Source organism: Patella vulgata, chromosome 5, assembly GCF_932274485.2.
Source record: "Patella vulgata chromosome 5, xgPatVulg1.2, whole genome shotgun sequence".
In the NCBI taxonomy this organism is placed as follows: domain Eukaryota; kingdom Metazoa; phylum Mollusca; class Gastropoda; family Patellidae; genus Patella; species Patella vulgata.
In genome coordinates, this window is record NC_065883.2 from 31586256 (window position 1) to 31609957 (window position 23702).

General features: G+C 32.5%; 1 protein-coding gene across 1 annotated transcript in view; it reads left to right on the plus strand.

Moving 5' to 3' along the window:
• The first annotated feature begins 2731 nt into the window (after positions 1 to 2731).
• Positions 2732 to 23702, plus strand: part of LOC126822277 (son of sevenless homolog 1) — a 31196-nt gene continuing 10225 nt past the window's right edge. The window contains exons 1-21 of the mRNA XM_050551063.2: positions 2732 to 3176; positions 4180 to 4452; positions 5363 to 5446; positions 5821 to 5901; positions 6206 to 6403; positions 7560 to 7700; positions 9884 to 9994; positions 10587 to 10685; positions 11432 to 11559; positions 12043 to 12173; positions 12564 to 12749; positions 14514 to 14631; positions 15788 to 15871; positions 16212 to 16424; positions 17069 to 17197; positions 17622 to 17778; positions 17963 to 18064; positions 19832 to 19987; positions 21177 to 21359; positions 21534 to 21651; positions 22275 to 22447. Of these exons, the coding sequence (XP_050407020.1) occupies positions 3057 to 3176; positions 4180 to 4452; positions 5363 to 5446; positions 5821 to 5901; positions 6206 to 6403; positions 7560 to 7700; positions 9884 to 9994; positions 10587 to 10685; positions 11432 to 11559; positions 12043 to 12173; positions 12564 to 12749; positions 14514 to 14631; positions 15788 to 15871; positions 16212 to 16424; positions 17069 to 17197; positions 17622 to 17778; positions 17963 to 18064; positions 19832 to 19987; positions 21177 to 21359; positions 21534 to 21651; positions 22275 to 22447 (2985 nt within the window). The 5' untranslated portion in view covers positions 2732 to 3056. The remainder of the gene's footprint in view (positions 3177 to 4179; positions 4453 to 5362; positions 5447 to 5820; positions 5902 to 6205; positions 6404 to 7559; positions 7701 to 9883; positions 9995 to 10586; positions 10686 to 11431; positions 11560 to 12042; positions 12174 to 12563; positions 12750 to 14513; positions 14632 to 15787; positions 15872 to 16211; positions 16425 to 17068; positions 17198 to 17621; positions 17779 to 17962; positions 18065 to 19831; positions 19988 to 21176; positions 21360 to 21533; positions 21652 to 22274; positions 22448 to 23702) is intronic.

The window sequence follows — 23702 nt, forward strand, 5'->3', positions numbered from 1 at the left end:
CTCTGAAATTGAGCATTTTATAGCCATTTTCGGTGACATGTTTGAAAATAAAACCTTAAAGGGACCATACAACAAATATGTTAAAGAGAGAGAGAGAGAGAGAGAGAGAGAGAGAGAGAGAGAGATGTGGTTTAACGTCCGCTCGACACAAACTAGGTCATTTCGGGACTAACATATGGATTAATTTTATTTCAATAATTCGCTTGCGCGTAGGGGTCTTTAGCAGTGGGAGGAAACCGGAGGACCTGGAGAAAACCCACGAGGTTGGACAGGCGACCCAACTCATATGTTAAAGGGACAATACGACAAATACCAAATATACAATAAATAGAAATATTCACAAATATATAATGGTACAAATGACAGCTATGGAAACGATGAAAACGTATCATAGCCAAAACAATTATTTTTATAATTCAATTTGAAAACAATATATCGGAAAGGCTTATTTTGAGAACTTGTCAATAAGCTGTATATTTTAAGTATGTTACATTCCGGTCATTTTTTTTTTACACCGATTGATACTATGTGCTTAGCACTTCAAGACCATCTCACGAAATTCTTTTTGCGACCATGAAAGTGTGTCTTTTTCTGTACTATGGGGAATATGGTGCGCTAAAACAAGTCCACAAAAAATATGTATGTTCTGATTTTTTTAAAAAAAAAAATAGTGCTTGGGTGGAAGTCGGCCACCCGTTTTATCAGACAGGGCCAAAACCAGCCGGATGCTATTGCACCATAAAATACAATCTGTGCTTAAAAGGGTGATAAAATATATGTACATACATGAAAACCAAAATTTTATCCATAAAATGACTATTTCCAGTACAGTCCTTTATAGCGACGTCAGGTTGGAAGCCCTTCGGCGTGTCACGTTTTGCCCCTAGGGGCTGTCATGCCGACCCCACCCCATCCCCATCTTAGCACTTTTTGCGTTTTTTGCCTGGTCTTCTCGCGGATTTTTTTTTATGTATTTTTGCACTATTACGAAAATCTTAGAATTGGTATTTTAACATTTTGTTTAAGTTGATTTAGATTATTTTAAAGAAGTGTTCTTGGGACAGAGTAGGCTGGACATATTAAAAAATAATGGTAATTAAAATTATTTTCGTATGGGCCCAGACTAGTAAAATCTCCCCATTGAAATCAATGTTAAATTCGTGACATGTCTTGGCCTATAACCTTATTTTAGAAATTCCGATGATCTTAATATTTATAACCACAAAGAGCACAATATGTCACAATCATCTGAAACAAATTATTGAAGGGTTGGCCACTTCGATTTTGGCTAGGCCTGGCCAAAAGAACCTCTGGGAAGTCCGTCATTTTAGTAGGCGATCATCCTATAATTGTCTGTTGACTTCCTGACCTTCCTCACCCAAATCATAAATAATCAGCAAAACCTGGCAGAAAATAAAAATTCAAAACCTCTTCTACGATTTTAGACAGAAAAGTCAACAAGAAATACCACGCCTATATAAGGTTGGTAAAGGGAGAAAGAGAGAATGGCTACATACATAGAGATCAACTGCATTCGTATTGACTAAAGCAACCATATACACCATTAGTTATTAGTGAATTACATATTTGTAATTTGCAATATTATAGGCCTATTTAGGCTACCATTTTCATAATTGCATAATATTTATTATTTGCATTCTTAGTATTTTCATAATTGCATAGGCTATTTTATTATTTCCATTATTATTAATTACTATTTTTATATTCATAAAGTATTAACTTACGTAAATATTGTATAGGCCTAAATCATTATTACCCCTTGAGACATTATAAAGACAGTGGGTGTGAACGGTATTGTAGGCTATAGGATAGGCCTATATATAGGCTAGCGATCATTCTCCAGGGAGCCTAGTATAGTATATTTATCAATATCTCAAAATTGATATTTTATTTACTTTCTGTAATGTTGAAAATTGTATTTATTTATTGTTGATTTGGTACAACTAAACCAAGTCAGCCAAAATCCTCAGAAACGGTTTATTATTTTCATGTTTGGGTTAGCCGCTTCTTGCTGTCGTCGCTGGACAACACGTTTAGCTTCAAGGATATGCTGTCAAATGTAATAGCCGCACGACGCTGCGCGTGCGTACGAAACTAATTACAGACACATACAAATTGTGTATTGTCAAATAAAACGAAATAAAAATACTTAAAGACGCAAAAAAAAATAATAAAAAAAATTGGAAAAAAAACAACAAATATTCAGCATTGTCTTGATCATCGTTCATGTCTTAAACATTCATTCCGTGTAAAGTTAGTAATATTATCAAATCGTCCGCTTATAGCCTGAATAATATTTATAAAATTGCAGCTGTTCGAACTTGTTTATCAATCATACGCACTTCCAGAATATATTATTCAATTGTTGGCATGTGTAGGTCTCAATAAATAATCAAATGTTTTGTTGTGCGCACAGGCATGGGCCTTATACTACATGGCACACACATTACAACCTTTACTAGCGATATACAGGTAACAATTCTATGGAATACAATTACTGCTTATTACTGAGCGATGTAAACATTTTAGGGATATTACCACGCGCTAGAAACTATTTCGTTTCAATTCCTTTTCGCCCGAAGCTTGATCTTTTAGGTTACCACTCAGATATATTTTGCAGGTAAAAATCGTCACCTTCCCAGACGAGGCTGCAGTAACTGGTTTCGTTTATATGACATGCGCACAGCATATTTTATTTAGTCGTTTCCGGTGGAAATGCGGAAATCTGTGACAGGAGAATTGTCAAATCTTCAATTTTACGTGTTCGTGTGTAAAGAAAATACGTTATGGCATGATTACTCATAACATTTGTCAAGGCCATGCCAATATACTGTATTACCAAATACTCTAATGTCATTACAATTAGGTTATATCAAGGAATGTTTTTTTGTGGCTGCTTGGGATTATCATGATTATGGCCCTTTGCCTTGCTCCCGTATTTGTAATAATAATAATAATATGTAATAATATGGCATTGCTAAAGAACAAACATTACATATAATAAAACCTGACAGTTTTGTTGAAAACCCCTCAAAATGTCTCAACGAAGTGGTATGTTTACAACCACAACAAGTCCTGACAGTGTCACATCAGTATTACTCTCTGATGAAAATGCAAAAAAGTGGAAAGGAATTTTCATTAAATTGCTGAAAATGGTAAGAAAAATTGTTTATGAAGAAAGACCCTAGGGAGTGTAAGAATAGTACTGCGGTTGATCAATACTTTTATGATTATCCACTCAATTACTATGGATGGACTATAGCTATAGACATGTATGATTCTAATTATATATGCCGAAATATTGCCTCTTCCTAGGCGACATAGCTACATTACGGCTACGAGTCTGATGTGTTTGTTTTTAGCTGTGATTGGAGCCCTTCAATTGTACCTTGAAAATTCATCTTGTTTATAAAAAAGTATTAGCTTAACCTCTCATATCAAAGATAAATTTAAACTATTATTATTAGTAATTTTTAACATACCCACCCTAATTTAGCGACAAAACAAAACATTTGCACAACTGAGCTTACCAGTTAGGTCAAATCAGTGTTTTTCACTATCACTTTACACTTTTGAAGTCAAGCATTTTGATTAGCTGTTGGTGTCTCCAGCAGGTTATTTATTCAACTGATCACTTGAAATAAAATAAACTGTTGACTACGATTCGACACAAAATTGGTTAGTTTTCAACATTGGCTCTCTCTGTCGACCTCAAGGTTTTAATGTATGGTAGACAGATACCCACTTTGTAAAAGAAAAATTAACTATCAAATTTGTTTAAATGAAGTTATGTTTTTTTTTTTTACTCAAATCAACTAGGTCATATCATTTCAAACCAAACCCTATATTTTAATAGCCTGTGATCCAGACTGACACTTGATTGAACACTAGCCATTTATTAGTGACTTCTTTTAGCAATCTCTATATATAAAGTGCTTCCAAACAGTTGGGACTAATGTGACCTCAACAGAACACTTTAAGATGTGTATGGTACTGTTGTAGTGAGATAGGATTTCATTAACGATGTGATTACTATATGCTTGAATTGACTGGTATTTATTAATATATTTTGAAATCAGTTATGTGGTCGGAATGTAGGATGTATCTATTTATGTAAATATGTTCATTATATTTCCATTAAATTATATTTTATTATAGGTTCAGCGTCAAGTTCACTCAGATCTGAGTGCTAAAGAAGATGCGTTAGATTATATTGAAGGACTACTGCTGCAATTACTCGTCTCTCTCTGTGCCTCTCAACCTCAAAAAGTACAAGATGTTGAGGACAGAATACAGAAAACTTTCCCGGACCCCATTGATAAATGGGCAATAAAAGATGCGAAAGAAGCCCTAGAACGGGCTCCTGGCGTTAAAGCGAAGAAAAATAGCAATCAAAATCTACCTGTTGATAAAGTTCATCCTTTATTAAAAGTGAGTTATGGCATTTGTTTTCACTGATATCTTCATTTGCAAAATTTGTTTGTAGCTGTATGTAGGTTGATAGAACATAATGGAGTGAATATGTGTGTTAATGGAGTGAATATATTATGAGTGAATATGTATGTTAATGGAGTGAATATGTATGTCGATTAGTAGAAGTTCTACTAGAGCATGATTGGCTAATTAGAGACTGATAAAACATAAAATGGGTGGCTAAGTAGTTTGGTGGAATATAAAGGTGTGGCTAAGTAGTTTGTTGGAGTGTAAAGGTGTGGCTAAGTAGTTTTGTGGAGTGTAAAGGTGTGGCTATATAGTAGCTTGTTGGAATATAAAGGTGTGGCTAAGTAGTTTGTTGGAGTGTAAGGTGTGGCTAAGTAGTTTTTTGGAGTGTAAAGGGTTGGCTAAGTAGTTTTGTGGATAGTAAAGGTGTGGCTAAGTTGCTTTTTGAAATATAAAGAGGTGACTAGGTAGTTGGGTGATGTGTAAAGGTGTGGCTAACGGAATATAAAGACAAAGGGGTGGCTAAGTAGTTTGGAATGTAAAGGTGTGGCTTACTAATTTGGTGGAATATAAGGAGTGACTATGTAGATTGGTAAAAATGTAAAAAATTGGTTGTGTAGATTGGTAGAAAAGAAGTGGTTTCTTGTTTGGTAGAATTTAAAGTAGTGGCTATGCAGATTGACTTCAGAATCTTATTGCCAATGCACACAATGAAAACATGGTGGTGAAAATGTTATGGAAACTGCTTATATATACTTGTAGTGCATATGACATGATAATTTACAATTTGTCTCCTCGGTTGGACTAAGTGTGTGTAGACTGCAAATCAGTGTTAACATAATAAAATTAAATTATCTTGTTTAAATTTGATCATACATAACGATGTTGAATGTATTTGTAGGAGTTGCTTGGTTATAGAGTAGATTATAGTGTAGCAGTATATATGGTAGCAGTATTGGAATATATCGCAGCAGATATACTCAAGGTATGTAATATTATGTTCTACTTAACCTTTTTTTTTAAGTTATATGATAGATAGATAAAAACTATCAGACACAGCTCTTGTCTAATAATAAAGAATTAAGATTCATGTATCAGATACTATACATCAATAGTCTGATTTCTGTCTTTGTTCTATGTCTTTGAGTATACTTTGAATGTTATTATAAGGGAAGATTATACTTTGTAGTAAGCAAATTTTCCATTCTTCGATAGTTATCAAATTTACAATAATCAAATTTCAAAAACATTCTTCATCCTTTTTTTATGTTTCCTTTTAAAATTAAGTTAGTCAGATGACCAATTAACAATCACTCACACAAGGTGTTTATCTCTAGTTTTCTTTTTTCTACATAACAGTTTACTGGAACATATGTGAAAAATATTCGACATGGTGAAATAACATGTCAAGACGTAAAAGTGGCAATATGTGCTGACCAGGTAAGTCTTACATGTATTTTAACATGGAAATTCTTGTTCCTTTGGTTCATTATAACCATATTAGTGGATTGATCTGATGTGCTATTTCAATTGATGATGGTGCAAGCTCTGTACTATTAAGTATTTGTTTTCCGTGGACGTAAAATTTTCAACGAATACAGATTTCATCTCATAAAACAAATTAGAAAATAAAATCCAATGCAATCAACGGTTGTTTTTGTACGCATATCAGAAAGCTTTACTAGTCATTTTAACATTAGAAGTTTATTTTGTTAACCAATTTTATTAATTATCTTTTCTTTAGGTATTAATTGACATGTTTTCACAAGAAGAAGAAATGTCCATGTCCATGGTAGAGAATGAACCAATACATCGTGATTCCCTGAAATATGAAGATATTGTTAAAGATTTTATTTTAGAAGAAACCCAGTATTTGAGAGATCTAAATCTAATCATTAAAGTATTTAGAGTTCCCTTTGCAAAGTTATTTCCACGAAGCAAGGTAATTATTGTATTTTTTTGATAATTTAATAGTATCAAAAAATTCTTTGTTACTATCAAACTGGCCTACTTAAAGTGTTGATAGCTCATTGAACCCAATTCAGATCTCTCCACTTCTGTATCCGTATATGTAAGAATTGTAAACCCCCTATCAATCATTGAATCTAAGGATGCAACGATACATACAAAAATAAACCTAGTGAATGTTATCCGTAAAACTGTCTGTTTATTATATATCACTTTCACTAAATGCCTTTCAAAGATAAAAATAATTGTGATTGATCATGATTATTGCAAAATGAATAATCACAATATCTTGGATTATCGTAATGAGATCATTTATCATGATAATTCAAATAATCGTGCTTGAACTGAAGGATTCATTATCGTAATTATTATTACAAGTTTTCTTGTTTGACAGTCTTGGTTTCTAACTGAAATAAAAGAAATATTATCCAGACACATAACTTGTACATATCATAGTTGTCAGGAATCGGACCAGTGGAGTTAGTTTCTATGACAACGGTGCAGTATTCAACACAATGAGCAGCGGCGTACTAGAAGCTTTTTACACAAGATATTTTATTATCCTACTGTTATTTTGACGAGAATTTGGCCAAAATGATACGAAATACTTTCCAAATTTTATAAATTTGATTCTCTGAAATCATAATTGCAATTATTTTTAAAATAATTGTGATATATCGTGATACAGCAATTATTGAGATAGGTGGCAATTAATCGCAATCACGGGGTATTACTGCATCCTTAATTGAATCCAAACTTCAAACGCTGTTGGATTTATACCAGCGAAATTTTGAATGACAACCTAGAAAATGTGAAAAACCACGTGATCCCAATTGAGTATTCACTGGCATCTACTGATAAGTTCATATCTGTGTTTTTCTTTATTTAGTTTGAGTCATTCTATGTGTCTATAACTAGTCTCTGTCTACGGTTGTATTCCGTCTGACTTGCCATGTTTTTATTTTGCAAAATTCAAATATTTTTCATATATATTTAGCCAGGTGTGCAGCGATTTTTTCATGTGTACCAAGGTGTGTCGTTGGGAAAAAATGGTTGAGAACCACTTATTTATACTATGGAATTCTGCTGAAAGATTTGATATTCATGGAAAAATAATTTATTCTTTGCAGGACTTAGATGTTATATTTAGTAATATATTGGATATATATGATCTTACAACTAAATTACTTAGTCTAGTAGAAGACCAAGTAGAAATTACAGATGAAAGGGAAACGCCTTTAGTTGGAACGTGTTTTGAAGATATTGCTGAGGTATGTATGTTTTGCTACTTTTGGAAATTTGATTATTCTTTGTGATAAAGAAACAAAAATATCCATAAATATTTATATATATTTTTAAAAAAAACAGGTTGGTAAGATTCTGTAGAGGATACTTGATTGTAGAGCTGGGCGATATTTCGGTTTTTTGATATAAAACCTTCACAGAAATAAAAACCGTCAAAAATACCGTCTTCAGAAAAATATAAAAAAAACTAACATACTGCGGTATATCGTGGTTTTGATTATGGATGATATTTAACATGAAAATTGAAAAAATGCCTTCTTTTTTTTATGTTATTTACGATATTTTATTGCTTAATTAAGAATAAATAGCAATAAATACTGTTATAAACTCCCAAGTGTTCATTCCACGAAGTTAGCTAATGCCGATAAAGAGCTTTGTTTACGTCACATGACTTCTCGCTCACTTTTCCACCCGACCAATACTTTTATAATTATTTCTGCTTCTATTCATTTTTTGGACGAATTGTTTATACAGATGTTTATACAGATCATTGATTTTCAGATTGAATTAAATTTTAATAAAGCTGAAATATAAATAATTCCAACTATATTGAGAGTTCCAGTAGACTGATCATCATTCAGCGTCAGACGTGTCATGGCGTTTCGTGATCCGGAAAAATGTAATTGACTAAATCAATGGACACTTTTTGACATTTACTTAAGTTTTATAGTATAATTTTTGCATTGCATAATGCATTTTCAAGAAGGTATGCGCTTGAATGAGAAAAAATGAGTTTGCTTGGGTAAATGAATAGAATCCAATCGTACCCGTAGTTATAAAAAACATTCACGGCCGACAGAATACAAACTTTTTTTAAATGTTTTTTTTTGTGCCTCATTCATGTAAATATTCTTAATTTAAGTAAAATATCATAATTAATTATACTGGAAATTAAAATTGTAATAAACAACATAGACCAATATATTTAGCAAGTCTTCATGGCTTAAGATAGATCTGTGTTTGAACCAGCTCATTAAGTTTTGTTTGTAAATTCAGTACTGTATTTATGCTAAAAACTTTTAATAATATTGACTAGAAAGTCTCAAATAATTACTCGGGGGTATTTCCAACTTTTTATGCATGTTTTTTTTTTTTTTTACATATAAAATATGATAAACTGAAATAATTGACATTTTATAAAATATCGCGATATAGTGAATATATCCTGATATCTGATTTCAGGGATATCGCCCAGTTCTACTCGATTTGGCGTTTTGGAATTGAATTTTCTCAATACTTCAAAATGTGTCAGTTTAGTAAACACAAGAATTTGCGGCAACAATCCATGTGCCTACTAACTATGATATTATCTCGACCAATTACTTGTTCAATTATGTCAGGCGTGTGCTCAAACCACATCTTTCTTTTAGGCATACTGCACACAGCGACCCATCTACGTCATACTTCCCAGAATGTTACACTGCACTGATTATCCGCCATTTAAAACGATCATGTGAATCGTGATCATTTTGGGGCGGGACTTATCGATTCGACACCGCTTTGTTTAGACAACAAAATAAAAATAACCCACGCACGTGTGTTTTATGTAAACACGGCATGTCGCTGACACTCGCGTAAAAGCGATATATAATATGTGCTATGGGTAATATTGCAATAAACTCTTTACCATTGTAAACTGTCTTTAGAGTTTCAATCTGTTTATCTTTCAAAACAAGGTTAGATACTCCTAAATTTGTTTTCGCAAACAAAACCGCCTCTGTGAAATTATGTTTCATGGGCGCCGCCATATTGAATAATTAGAGGACTATTTTGTGATTCTGCTTTGATTAGTTTGACATCTTTCATACACACAGCGGCTAAATAAACATATTTAATTTCATTCAATATGACAATAGAAGAGAAATAAATACTTTTAAAATTTTCTAAAACCATACTCAGTGTTTTCGACTAAAATCGTCGATGTAGGAATTTAAATGTCGGTTAATTAGCTTAGGGCCTATTCTCAGCCGGAGCTAGCTGTAGATAGGCAGCCTAAGTTTGGGACGTCTTTTAGGTTGACATAATCTTCATACCAGGAAGATAACTCTTACCTATTATCTCCCCTTAGACCACAAGTCCAATAATGGTCAATATTGTGAAATAATACATAATTTGCATAGTTTTACCCTTTATTTAATAAATTTAACAGGGTGAAGAATTTAATGTATATGAGAAATATGTAGATGATATGATGGCACCTAGAGGTAAAGAAAGACTATATACTTTATTACAAAGAGAAGATGTTAGTCAGTATATGCAGGTAAGTAGTCAGCTATAAATCTTGTAATTCTTTTTTTTTATTATTACACAAGATTACAATGCTTAAAGGTATATTGTCCTTTGAAATATAGGCTTGAAAATTAAATTATGTATTTTGTATAAAATTGATATCACTTTGATTTAAGATCATGCCAGTATGCTATTATATGCAAAAATCTTTCTAAGAGGATAGATAAATATATAAACTGTTTAAGGTGTTTGAAAGAGAACTTGTGAAAATAAGCCACATGAGCAATAATAGATTATTGAAAACAAAGAGTCGACTCCGTATGCAATTAAGTTTTCAGGCTGTATTTCTTGATTAGACAACATTTTAAGTAGAAATATGCTCATGAATCTAAAACACAATATACCTTCAAATTTATTAAATTATTTAGTAAATATCTATTATGCATAGGATTTCACCGAGAAAAAAATGAATAAGTTGTCATTTAAAAATGGAGGAAAGGATTGTGTCCTTTAAATGGTAAATTGTAGAAATTTGATTGTTTAACATTGTAGAGAATTTTTGTTATCCTGTTATTTTTATTAATGAAAGATGTACAATAAGTTTGTAATGTGTTCTATTTCAGTCTGCTGGTCATGGTTTTAAAGGAGCTGTCAAATATGTTTTACCTAAATTACTACTTGGACCTGTCTATCATTGTTTACATTATTTTGAAGTCATTGATGTAAGTATGTCTAAATAAGTTCATTTCTTTACCGAATAAAGAAAAAATTATTATTATGGTAATATGTTACAATACTTATCACATTTTACAATATTTATCACTACAAGGAAATCTAGGCAGAGAGAGAAATTAAGCCACTTGAGTGATATAGCAGCTTATATAAAATGAGGGAGATTTTCACTTCCACGTCAAAGCTATTGATGACATTATGTGAACTCAAAACTAGTTTGGTAGTAGTTCATTGACCTCAAACCACGTATGGAGCTTTTGTAGTTGAGCGGTCTTGGTTTCTGGACTTTACAATCTCAGATTTGACTCCAATTGTATACACATTGGCATGCCCATAAAAGAACCCTTAACAGTTGGAAATTGAAGAAAATTAGGCGGAAACACTGCTGTCCTGATAAAAATTCTTCTTTCTAGTTTTGCACACATAATCATATAGAAAAAAAAAATACATATGTTAGTCTCAATCACCAAACTGTCAAAGACACGTTAAACCCCCATCCCTGTGTTTGTCAATACAGAAATGGCTTGTATACGATAGTTCTATATCTACAGCCACACAAGGGCAACTTTGACTTCCCTCTAGGGTGTCTTAGGCCGAGAGTCATCAACATCAATGGTTGGCCAACTGTTTCACCCACTTTGCCCGCTAGGTTGAGTCCTGATCTCATTAATTTATTTCCAAGACCATAAGCTGTATCTTCTGTAAGGAAAAACAAAGGTGTTATTTGTATCTACAGATATTGATAGAAAGTAGTAAAAATGAAGAAGATCAAGAATGTTTAGAACAAGCTAACAGTTTACTTCAAGCTCTTAAAGCATCCATGGAAAGAAAGTTTGGTGGAGCTATTCCTAAACGTAAACCATGGTAAGTAAAAAACATTTTTATATTTTAAAAACTTCATTGATTATATTTACTATAGAATGTGATAAAAACTTGTCCAGTTTTGTTTCATGTTTTTTTATAGTTCAATTTAGTTTTAGTTGTCGTCAAAAGGGTAGGATCTTAAAGTTTTTTTTTATTTACATAAACCATGTTCTGTATAATGAAAGCGATTAGTCAGTGAAATGGTCTGTTTAGTCAGGTTTTACATGATATTCACATAGAATTCTTGGAGATACTGTTTGAATGGTTTCTAAGGCGAAGAGTTCACCTACATGAACGCTTTATATGTAGTGGAGGCCATGAAAAGCATTAAATAAAACGAAATTTGTTTTTAATCAAAATTAACGATTTGTTATCTGCATTGAATCCACTAAAAGTCGCCTACTTATTTTGAAAAATGAGTTGCGTTTAATTTATGGGTTTTTATGTATTATTAATTTATTCATTGATTTTTTTTTTTTATAGGGAAATATCTCTACGGTTACAAGGTAGATTTGGCAGACCAGAAATTCTGGAGAAAATGAATGAAATACAAAAAAGTATTGATGGTTGGGAGGGTAAAACAATAGGACAGAGTTGTAGTGAGTTTATAATGGGTAAGTAGATGGGTAAAGCTATGTTATATTTCTTACTTTGCCTTCAAGCCTGATATAATCAAATTTGATCTTATTAATAAAATGTAAATTCTACAGTAGAATCGCAATAAACAAAATTATAAATGGGATATATTCAGGCCTGGAACTTCACCAGTATCTGCAATCCAGTGCTGTTTTTATACCGAATACTGTACTCACAATTTCTAGATATTTAAAATTGATCATTTGAAATGGATCGGATATTTTAATAGGTCATGAGGTATGTGAGCATATTGACAAAAATCTGATTCTGAGATTTCTTAGTCTGATGTTTTATTTCTTCTTTTGTGTTTATTTTCTAACAGAAGCATTGTATTCAATTAATTTTATTCATTGCCTTTATTTTTGTAGATGGAGAGTTAATTAAGCATACAGGTCGACGTCCATCTGATAGACATGTATTTTTGTTTGATAATTTGATTGTATTATGTAAACACAATAGACGATCATCAGTGACTGGTTCTATATCCGAATATAAACTAAAAGAGAAATATTATGTACGTAAGGTTGAAATAAAAGACAGAGAAGATACAGACGGTAAGTTATGTAGTCAGTCTTACTAAATTATATCTATATTTCGTCTTCTGTAGGGCTAACAAAGAAAGTGTGCCTTCTTAATATACTATTCAAAAAAAGTAGGGGATATTTGATTTTTAAGTGTTATTAAAGTCACCTAATGAAACTGACGAAGAAACAAATGACAAAATGAAATGAAGTTCACATTCATCGATTTATTCCAAATGATCGTTAGACTAAGTAAGGCACAGACTGACCATTATAAGGGTAAAATGATACCCGGGGTCAAACAGCAAAGTTACCACAGCATCACAACCAAGTCAGTAACGGGTAAATCCTCCTCTGTTTGCCAAACAAGCATTGATCCGACGTGGCATACTCCTAATGAGACGTCTAAGGTCATTTTGGTCCAGATTGTCCCATTCCTGTTGCAACGCAGCAGCAAGTTCTTGGACATTGGCAGGACGTTGTTGACGTTGACGTAACCTCTGTCCAAGCATGTCCCAGACATGCTCGATGGGGGAGAGGTCGGGACTCAGTGGACGACGGGCGCGAAGGTGACCCCTATGCAGTCGATTCCGAATCGTCTGGCCACTCACTCTCACACCAGTGTCTGTTTGAAGACGAGCGCTGATCTGATTTGATGTGATGACACGATTTCTCATGGCCAAGGTACGGATAAATCGATCCTGGGCTTGAGTTGTCGCCCTTGGTCGACCTGAGCGTGGTCTGTCCTGTACAGATTGTGTATCACGGTATCTGGACCATAGCCTGCTTATGACAGACTGAGAAACATTTATCGTCCGCGCCACAACCGCCTGTGTTGTGCCGATCTGTAGCATGCCAAGGGCACGTAACCTTTCATTTTGGGTAAGCCGACGCATATCAAAATTTGTTTTCTGGTCACTAAAACAATTAAACTGATGTTTCCACCCTGGAATTCAATGCCACAATGACTGTAACATTCAAAGTCAGAGTCGTGCAAATCTTGGGTTGGACCCCCATGATGATCCCAAGCATCACCTGCATTCCATGCGGTAGCTATTGGTGCGTTTGGGCGTCACATGTGACTGGAAATGTTTCTTCTGTTAGGTTCTGTAGTGACTTTTTTCGTAGTCATTTGCATATTTTAGTATTATGCCCCCAAAATCAAATATCCCCTACTTTTTTTGAATAGTATATATATTATTGCACAATAAATATACAAAGGGATTGGTAAAAACTTCCAAAAAGTTACCAGTAACCTCTTGTTAGGAAAGGACAAAAATCAAGGTCCACCTATGTAAAAATTGGTGTGCACAGAAAAGACCTTGACAGTTGGTAATCTATGCAGAGAAGCCAGAAACATCACTCTCTGAATAAAATTCTCTTACTTGAACATATCATGGAACATGTGACCACAGAAAAAAATAACTTTTTTTAGTCTCAAAATGACCCTAATGTGTTCAACTCCATTCCATTTCTATTCTATTATTTCATTTTGTCTTTTTGTTTCTAATTTACACTTACAGATAAGATCTGCCATGTGTTCAGAATTAGTTAGCTATTTTATGTTCATTCTGGTATTAATTTTAAATGAACCGTCTTAAGTACCCACACCCTCATCATGCCCAATTGATAATATCTTAAGTGACAAGAGTGTATCGTTGCCATTGGTACACTGATATTTCAGAGAAATATTTAAGAATTCTCTCACTTTTTAAGAGGATAAATTTCAAACACCATTTTCTCAAAACGACCTAATCTTTCTTGTGTATACATTGAAAATAATGTTTATTTTTGTAGATTTAAAACATGTAATTGAGTTACATCCACGTGATCATCCTGGTGTAATATTGACAGCTAAAAATGCTGAAGATAAAGCTAACTGGATGGCAGCTTTAATATCATTACAGACCAGAAGGTATTCTGTCATAGCCACATTTTACTGTACTTTATTCCTTTGCTCTACTGTTGTTCAGATTTCAGTGTTTTAGTATCATTCAAAATTTATGCTATTGGTCTGTTAAACAATCTGATTAAAACACAGGCCCTATTTTGTTTTCATTTGTATGGTTAAAATTTTGTTTTATTAGTCTTTTTGACAGTAGGAAAACCTTTTTTTTTTAGATAAAGTGTTCGCTTTAATGTAAAAAATTAGCCAATAAAATGATCTAATTAGTCGAGCTTCAGGTTAGGTATACACAGAACTGTGAGAGACATCTATGAAGCAGCAGAGAGCAAAACAAAAGTTAAATATAACTAGAACTGCGATGCAGTAATAACAGGTTTCACTGATGCCACGTTACCCTTGAACTGACCTGACTTCCCATACCAATGGAAACGTTAAACAGATTTCCACTTGAGCATTGCACCTGTGTAATAAAATAGATGCAGAATTAGCCAATAAATCCAGTAATATCAGTTCCAGTTATGGAACGAAGACTTGACATAATGACATCACTTACGTTATCAAAAAAATATTTAAATTGGATTACAGAAATAACCACTTCGATTGTCCTTTGCATGACAGAAAATTGATTTAAATTTCAACAGTATTAACACTTTATGAAGCTTTTTAAATTGTGTAAGACTTTGAAATCAGGTAAAATGTCAATGACAAACGATAAATTGAGTCATTTGGTGCATATTCTGAAAGTTTTATCAAAATCAGTTTATAAACAAGGTTCTGTATATTGATTTTCAATGATTTTTAATAACTTGAACAGCTAAATCCATGATATTAAATGATTTGGATACTAAACGTTAGCATGGGCCAAACAAATTCTAATGATTTTCTGATAATTATTTAATGAGTTGTTACTCTTAATCAGATTTTATTTTATTATAAATGTTTCATTACTGACAAAAGTAAAAATATGCGACAACTCTTGTTGACTGCCCGAACAATTTAGCTGCTGTGGGCGTATGTTTCATTGCCTGGCAACCTATCTTTATATTTTAATATCTGATTTTAATTTAAATGGGATATATAATATATTGCATAAATGTTTATGTGGTGATGGTAGGAATTCTAAACAACTTTGTCCTAGATTTGTAATATTTTGATTATATTTCAGTATGTTAGAAAGAGCTCTAGATGGTAAATTGAGAGAAGAAGAAAAACAACATCCATTGTGTCTTCCTACACCACAACAATATAGGTTAGTTCAAATTAATGTTCAACAGAGGTAAATTGATAATGTAAAGCGCTGGTACCAGTGAAGCTGACCAGTGTATGCAAAGCTTTGTTGGTTTATATTACGTGTGAAAATATTCAGACATTTTAGCATTTAATGGAATTTTTCCATAAATAATATATTTATAACACAAACCAACAATAATGTATTTGATCAGTTTTTCTTAGCTACAGTTTTCTAATGATACATTATTGGTAGTTTATGATAAGCGTACATAACTACATATGACATTTAAATACAATAAGGTGATCAACAAACCTCAGGTTATGAAAAGTGGTCAGAATATGAATCTATATTTATACAGATTTGCTGAAGAGAACTCGGAAGAAAACATAGTATTTGAAGAGAACCAAGATCCATCAATAGAAAGTCCACTGATAAAAGGTGGACTACTAATTAAATTGATAGAACGTCTCACATATCATATGTATGCTGATCCTAAATTTGTGCGGACATTCCTTACTACTTATAGATCATTTTGTAGCCCACATGAACTACTTGATTTACTTATAGAACGGTAAGTCATCTATATTTTTTAACAATATTTACTCAATATCAAAATGTTATGGGATCTGAAAACATGCTAGAGTTTATGTAAATTCATCTATATTTATTATTGATTGTTTTATACAATGTAGTATATTTTCTAAATTTAGAACACTGACCCTCAGGTTGATAAACTGATTCATTTATTTATTCACTGTGACTGTCTCTTTAATAACAAGAAGTAACGAGATGTCCAGCTTTAAAATAAGATATTCCAACTACGACATTGAATATGCAAATTCACATTTGATTCAATCTCCTTTATTCCTGACATAGTTAAATCCACCATGTGTATAGGTTATGCCTCCCACATTCAAATACACCCTGTGCCACTTACTAATTTGTATTTATTTTATGATCACTATTTTACCTAAGTTTGAACTTGAAGAATATATTTGAATTGTAATCTAAATATTATTTGTGTATTATGTTAAAGAAAAATATTGATATCATTTTGATTTGATTATTATATTTTAATATTATAATATGTTTAGTAATTGCAATTTGAGTTAAACTTGAGATAAAAACAAAATAATATGGAGATGGGAGCTAGAAATGGTGAAATGTATTTATACTAAGAATATGATATATCTACTGTATATATTATTATTATAGGTTCGAGATACCAGATATAGTAGTACAGCAAGATGATATTGGTGTTGATCATCAGAAAGATCCAAGTCTAAAAACTAGAGATGACTTAAAACGATTTCGTAAAGAATATGTTAAACCCATTCAATTCAGGTTTGCATTTTTATTTGATCTTAATGAACTAATTTTCATTCCAGTTCAGATTGATTTGTGTTGAACTAGGCAGAGCATAAAAAGAAAAAACAATTCTGTAAACCAATTTGAATGCCAAAAGATTTCATGAAATTAACAATATATTTCCTTCACTGTTGTTATCCTAAATATATAAACACTGAATGAAATATATATCCAAGGTATAAAAAGATATATTTGATGTCAAAAACCTTAGACAACTACAAATATAATGAATGACATGTTACTCTGATTATAAGATAATGACTGGATAATGGATAAGGACTAGTGTTAGCATTGTCCCTATATTCATTATGCAACAGCATACACTGATATACAAATGGACACACGGTGGCAGTGTTTAACAATTAACTTAAAGATCATGAATATTATTTTATATTTGTAGAGTTGTGAATGTATTAAAACACTGGGTTGATCAACATTTCTATGATTTTGAGAGAGATGATGCACTTCTAACCAAGTTAGAGCGATTTCTCAGCACTATCAAGGGAAAGGCAATGAAGAAAATGGCAGAGTCGATCAACAAAGTTGTTAGTCGAAGGGTTAGTATAATATTTGTATTTTAGGAGAAGTAAATTGTCATTATCATTTTTATTAACAAATTTTCTTGAAGTTTTACAAATTTACTGTGCAGGTGGATTTTATGGAGTTTTGTTCATTTTGTATATCAATATTCAACCCCAAATTAAGGTTTGAAAATAAATATATATATATTTGGTATTACAGCAAGAAAGTTCTAATACAGAGAGAGAAATAACATATCAAACAGAATTACCAGCAATTGAATGGCATTTAACACAAAAACCTGAAGAATTTGACTTGATGAAGGTAAGAGATAATTCAATTCCATTAATACGTGATAACTTTGAATTCCAGAACTGCTCTCCCTGGACTTTAACTACATCAAATTCTATATATACAAAACCCATAGAAAAAGTGTTTTCTTTAAAAACTGAGCATTACAAATTGTGCAAACTCAGTCCTCAAAATCACAAGAGGTAATACTTTTGCACGAACTCAGAATTTTTGAAAATTGAAAAGAATTGAGAAAATTAAAGAATGAAAAACTATATTTTTGTAAGAACAAGCAAAGTAAAATGTATTCAAAACCATACTTGTATACACATTTGCTACATTGTTGTTCCTTGATATTCAATGATCTTTTTATTAGGACCCTCGAAAAACAAATCACATCCCATTCAGAGATATTTAGTGAGATACTTATATTTGGTCGTGTTCAGTGTTGCTATTTCAAAAAATTTCTTGTCAAACATATTTACCGAAAATAAAGACGCATAACCCTTATTGTTGTCAGACGGATTCTGACTACACTAAAAATTCACGTGTGAACAAAATAACATATATTAAAAATGGGTGCACCACACTGTTTTTCATATTTAATTCCCGTACAGTATTAAAATTTATGTCAGTAATATTCCTACAAAATTAGGTGTTTTCATATTTCGATAGAAAGAAAGCATGCCGACCTGTACCTGCTTCATATTCACGCCAAAACATTCCTCCAAAATTACGTGTCTTCATTTTTACGACAGAATATGAAGGCAATTGATCATGATGTCGAAACATCGTTTGTCTTTTTTACAAAATGATATTTTAAAATTTCATCCGGGTAGCATCAACACCCGTATTAATGCAGTCATGTTCACCATGTTATTGTTATTTGTCACATGACACATATTTTCCGCCAAAATGAAACATCCTAGTTAGGTTTGTAGAAAGCAATGCAAGCTCGCAGGAAGTGACATTTTAGTCGTGAAGTAGGTGGATAAACGGAGAAAAATTAAAATGGTGTGTATTATCTAATAACAAGTGCGCGCATCGGATGGATACATCTTTCATATGATAAGAGCCTACAGAATATTTTGTTGTCCAGTGAATCGAAAAGGATTAAAATATTGGGTGCCAGTTAGGAATGGGTGGTCAATTCCTACGAAGGGAAATGGTTACAGATAAAAATTGTATTGTGAATAATTATCGAGCTTACAGTATTTTCAAAATTACCGTTCTTACTAATTACAAAAATCGCGACCTGAATGACTGTTAAAGGTTAGCTTACAAGTTTATTGATTGATTTTTGACTACCTTAATCAAGGGGATTAAAATGTCCGACACAACACTATAAATGGGTTTATCAAGTAATTACCCAATCAATCCTGCCTATTGTCAACGATAATCAAGATGAGTAATAGTTAGTTACACATTCCGTACAGTCAATTAATTTTGGAATTTTGAATATTATTCACCATATCTTGATTTCCGATTCGGCATATTCCTAGTCGGCATACATGTACACGCAAAAGAGCATCAATGGTTGTATCTATTGATAAAGTCTTGCGCTAAAAGTGCTACAGATTTGTTGCCTGCATCAGAATACAAAAAGCAATCTGTATCATCTTATGCTTGATGGGAAGGTGATATAAATACAATATTTACAAACATAATTGTGTATTGTACTCCATGTGGTAGAGGCATGTTTTTGAGTTCTTGTGAATTTCAAGGGAACAAAAAAAGAAATCTAAAACTTTAATATTGTAAGATGACATTATAATGTGATTTGTAAATTATATTTTTCAGTTACATCCAATAGAAATAGCTCGCCAAGTAACGTTATTAGAGTTTGATCTATATAGAGCTGTACAACCTTCAGAATTAGTTGGTAGTGTATGGATCAAGAAAAATAAAGATAAAACCTCACCTAATCTACTAAAGATGATACATTTCTCTACTATGGTGTGTAATCTTCTTGACTACATTTCATGTCCAAATAATTAAAGGACATTATTGAAAAAGGACCAGTAATTTGCAAATGATTAGTGAAATAACTTTAATTTTAATTGTGGCTAATAGTTTTATACTGGATGAACTTTCTTAATGTGAAATGTCAGACCTAGTAGTCAATGATATATTATTTCTTGATAATCGTGATTCCAAATACTTAAACATTGATTGGAAAACACCCAAAATAACAGGGAAAATATATTTTTTTAACAAAAGCATATCTTTTGACATACTCAAAGAGATGTTTTTATACGCCCACATTTTCATGTGGACGTATATTGTTGCCGCCCCTGGACGTCAGTCTGTATGTCTGTCCATCCACAATATGTTTGTGGACACACTACAGGTCACAATTTTTATCCGATTTTGACAAAACTTGAAATAAAAGTCTATCTCCCAAAGATTTCGGTTCCCTTGGATATTGGCAAGTATCGGACCATAAATTCATGGATTATAGCCCCTGATTGTACGAAAAATTATGTTTTTAGATAGTGGACACTATAGAGGTCACAATTTTCATCTGATTTTGATGAAACTTGAAATGCATGTTTATAACCCAAAGATCTTGGTTCCTTTCGCTATTTTCGCATATCAGACCATAACTTCCTGGATTACGACGCCTGATTGTGGATTCTCTAGAGGTGACAATTTTTTATCCGATTTTTAAAAACGTTTAAATATATCACTATTCCACCATAATGATGGGGGAAATCAAAACGAACTGCCCAACAAAATGGCCGCTCTTTGTAAGCAAAGTGTGTAAAAGTATGTAATACAAAGGTTGTTGACCCTCTAGAGGTCATAATTTTTATCCGATTTTGGTGAAACTTAAAATATATCTTTATATCCGAAAGATCTCAGTCCCTTTCGATATTTGCGCATTTCAGACCATAACTTTCTAGATAATAACCCCTGATTGTACGAAAAATCGCTTTTGTTTTTAGCTAGTTCTCTATCCATCTCTTGCAAAATGTGGCGTATCTTGCCTGGCAACCGCTGGTTTAATATCAGCACCATGTATAGTACACTTTTAATATAAGAAAATGAAAAAACTAGCACTGGCGTTGCCAATCATTATGTGAGTCATTCTCAAAGATAGCAATGGCCGGCCCAAGTGATGATTTATTATAATTTATTACAGTTTACATTCTGGTTAGAGAAATGTATTATAGAAACAGATAATCTAGAGGAAAGGGTAGCTGTTATGTCCCGTATTCTAGAAATAATGTTGGTCTTTCAAGAACTCAACAATTTCAACGGTGTATTAGAGGTTGTTAGTGCTATGAACTCAGCACCAGTTTATAGACTTGAACACACATTTAAGGTAAGTAATGTCTTTATAAAATAATCAATTTTCAAAATATTCAGATTTGATCAGAATGTGTACATTACAAATGATGACAAATTTTATTCCTGAGGTTTCAGAAATTTCCATATAATTCACATATAAATATCATGTCAAGCAGATGATCTTTAATCGCATTCTTTTCTTTTACAGGAATTACCCCATAAACTCTACAAATCTTTTGATGAAGCCAAAGAATTAAATTCAGATCATTTCAAAAAATACACAGAAAAGCTCCGGTCAATAAACCCACCATGTGTTCCCTTTTTAGGTAAGTGTCACTCCCTTGGGTTTATGGAAATAGAATGTTAATTTAATATTTTATTTTATTGACCTGATTTACTTATTAAAGATTTTACAATTGAATAGTTTTTGTGTTTGACTATCCCTGTTCGAGGAGTTGGGATGTTAATGAGTCATCTTGTTTATATCTGTTTAACTTGGAATCTTTTGTGATGCTCTGCTTATTAAAGCCCCAACGTGCAGTATTAATATTAAAGATAGAGTTTAAGACCATACACAATTAAAAGTACTGTAAGGGAAAAACATTTTGGTACAAAGATTATTCAAAGCCATTGATTTATAGTCATTTTATGTTTACAAAAGTTTCTATTGATTTTAGAAAACCATCTTTATCCCTCATAGACAAATATAGTAATAATAAATTTATAGTTGTGAGATCTCTTTTTATACAAACCAGACCTTTCTACATCAAGTTACATAATAACAACAGTCTTCACATTAAATTGTACAATATTTGAAATATATTTGAATGATCTGGCTTTTTGTACCATATTTGATCTAAAAAGAAATATGGCTAGAAAAGAAGAGTAAATTTTTCTTATAAAAGAATATTTCAAACATCTTCCAATAATATTTACATTTTTTTAACAGGAATGTACCTGACCAATATTTTACTAACAGAGGAGGGCAATCCAGACTTTTTACCCAATCGACCAAAAGGTCTGATTAATTTTAGTAAAAGACGAAAAGTGGCAGAAATAACTGCAGAAATTCAGCAATATCAAAATCAGCCTTACTGTTTAAGTGTAGAGAATTCTATCAGAGTAAGTACATGTTATTACGTTACTTTTTAAATACATGTTTAATGTGAATGTATATTGTTTGTCTCCGTTGGCCATTCACAATTTCTTGTGTCCCGAATCCCTGTTTATGCTTCACCTGGTCATAAGGATGAACCCTGCCTCTCTATTACAGTTCAGACTTATGAAATGATGTATTCTGATACAGGATTCTTAGTAGAATTTTTTTTTTAGACTCTTGTGTGATTTTTAAATGCCCACATGGAAATGTGGTCGTATATTGCCGTCGCCCCCGTCCGTCAGTCCGTCCTTCCATCGTCCACAATTTCTTGTGAACACTCTACAGACTACATTTATCATCTGATTGTTTTGAAATTGATATATGTTGTTTGCATTAGGGAGATGAAGAATCCTATTTAATTTTAATAACTTCCGTTAATTTCTTCTGGAGTTATGGCCCTTGTTTCACTTTGTTGCACCTTTGTAATACTTTTAGTAGAATTTTTGCTCGAGAAATAACATATTCGCATAATATGTGATATGTACTTAAAATACTTAAGTCAACTTAGTCTGTAATTGACAGTTGACACATAAAAAAGAGCGATTTATCGAAAACATATGTCACTCATTTACCACCGAATTACACGTGAGTGGAATTATTCTAATTGCATCATTTAGCTTAAAGTAACCAATCATTTTGTTAATTACACAAGTTCAGGGCCATGATCACGCTTTATGGTGCATGATATTTATATACCTTTAAAAGAAACCGGGGAACCCTGTAAGTCAGACTTGCATTAGATTCCAGAGATCGAGGGTACATCTGAGTTCCTAGACAGCCGAGAGGCTGGATAGGGTGGAGAAGTGGTTTTAGCTATATAGTATTGTAATTTGTGCTATGCTTGTATACCTGTATTCAGCTATATATATATATATATATAAAATATGTAGAAGCAAACTGTCGCATTGTTATTCCTGGTAAGACAGACGTCTTAAGAAACTGTGAGAAGTAAATACACAACGTGAAGCAGAAGTAAAGACAGCTAGAGACAAATTCTAGACGATCACAAGGCTACAGAAATATGTAGTAAGAAAAGATGCATGGGTTCTACGTAGGATGTGGCGACCGGTTTCCCATAGACGCTCTCCACGTCAGACTGAAAGACTCATGGTGCTACATATTGTGAACGCTTTAACGACAAAAGTTATCAACCGATCTGTATGAAATTTACATGCATCATTTAAATTAGTAAAACAAAGAAGCCTATTGAATTTCAGC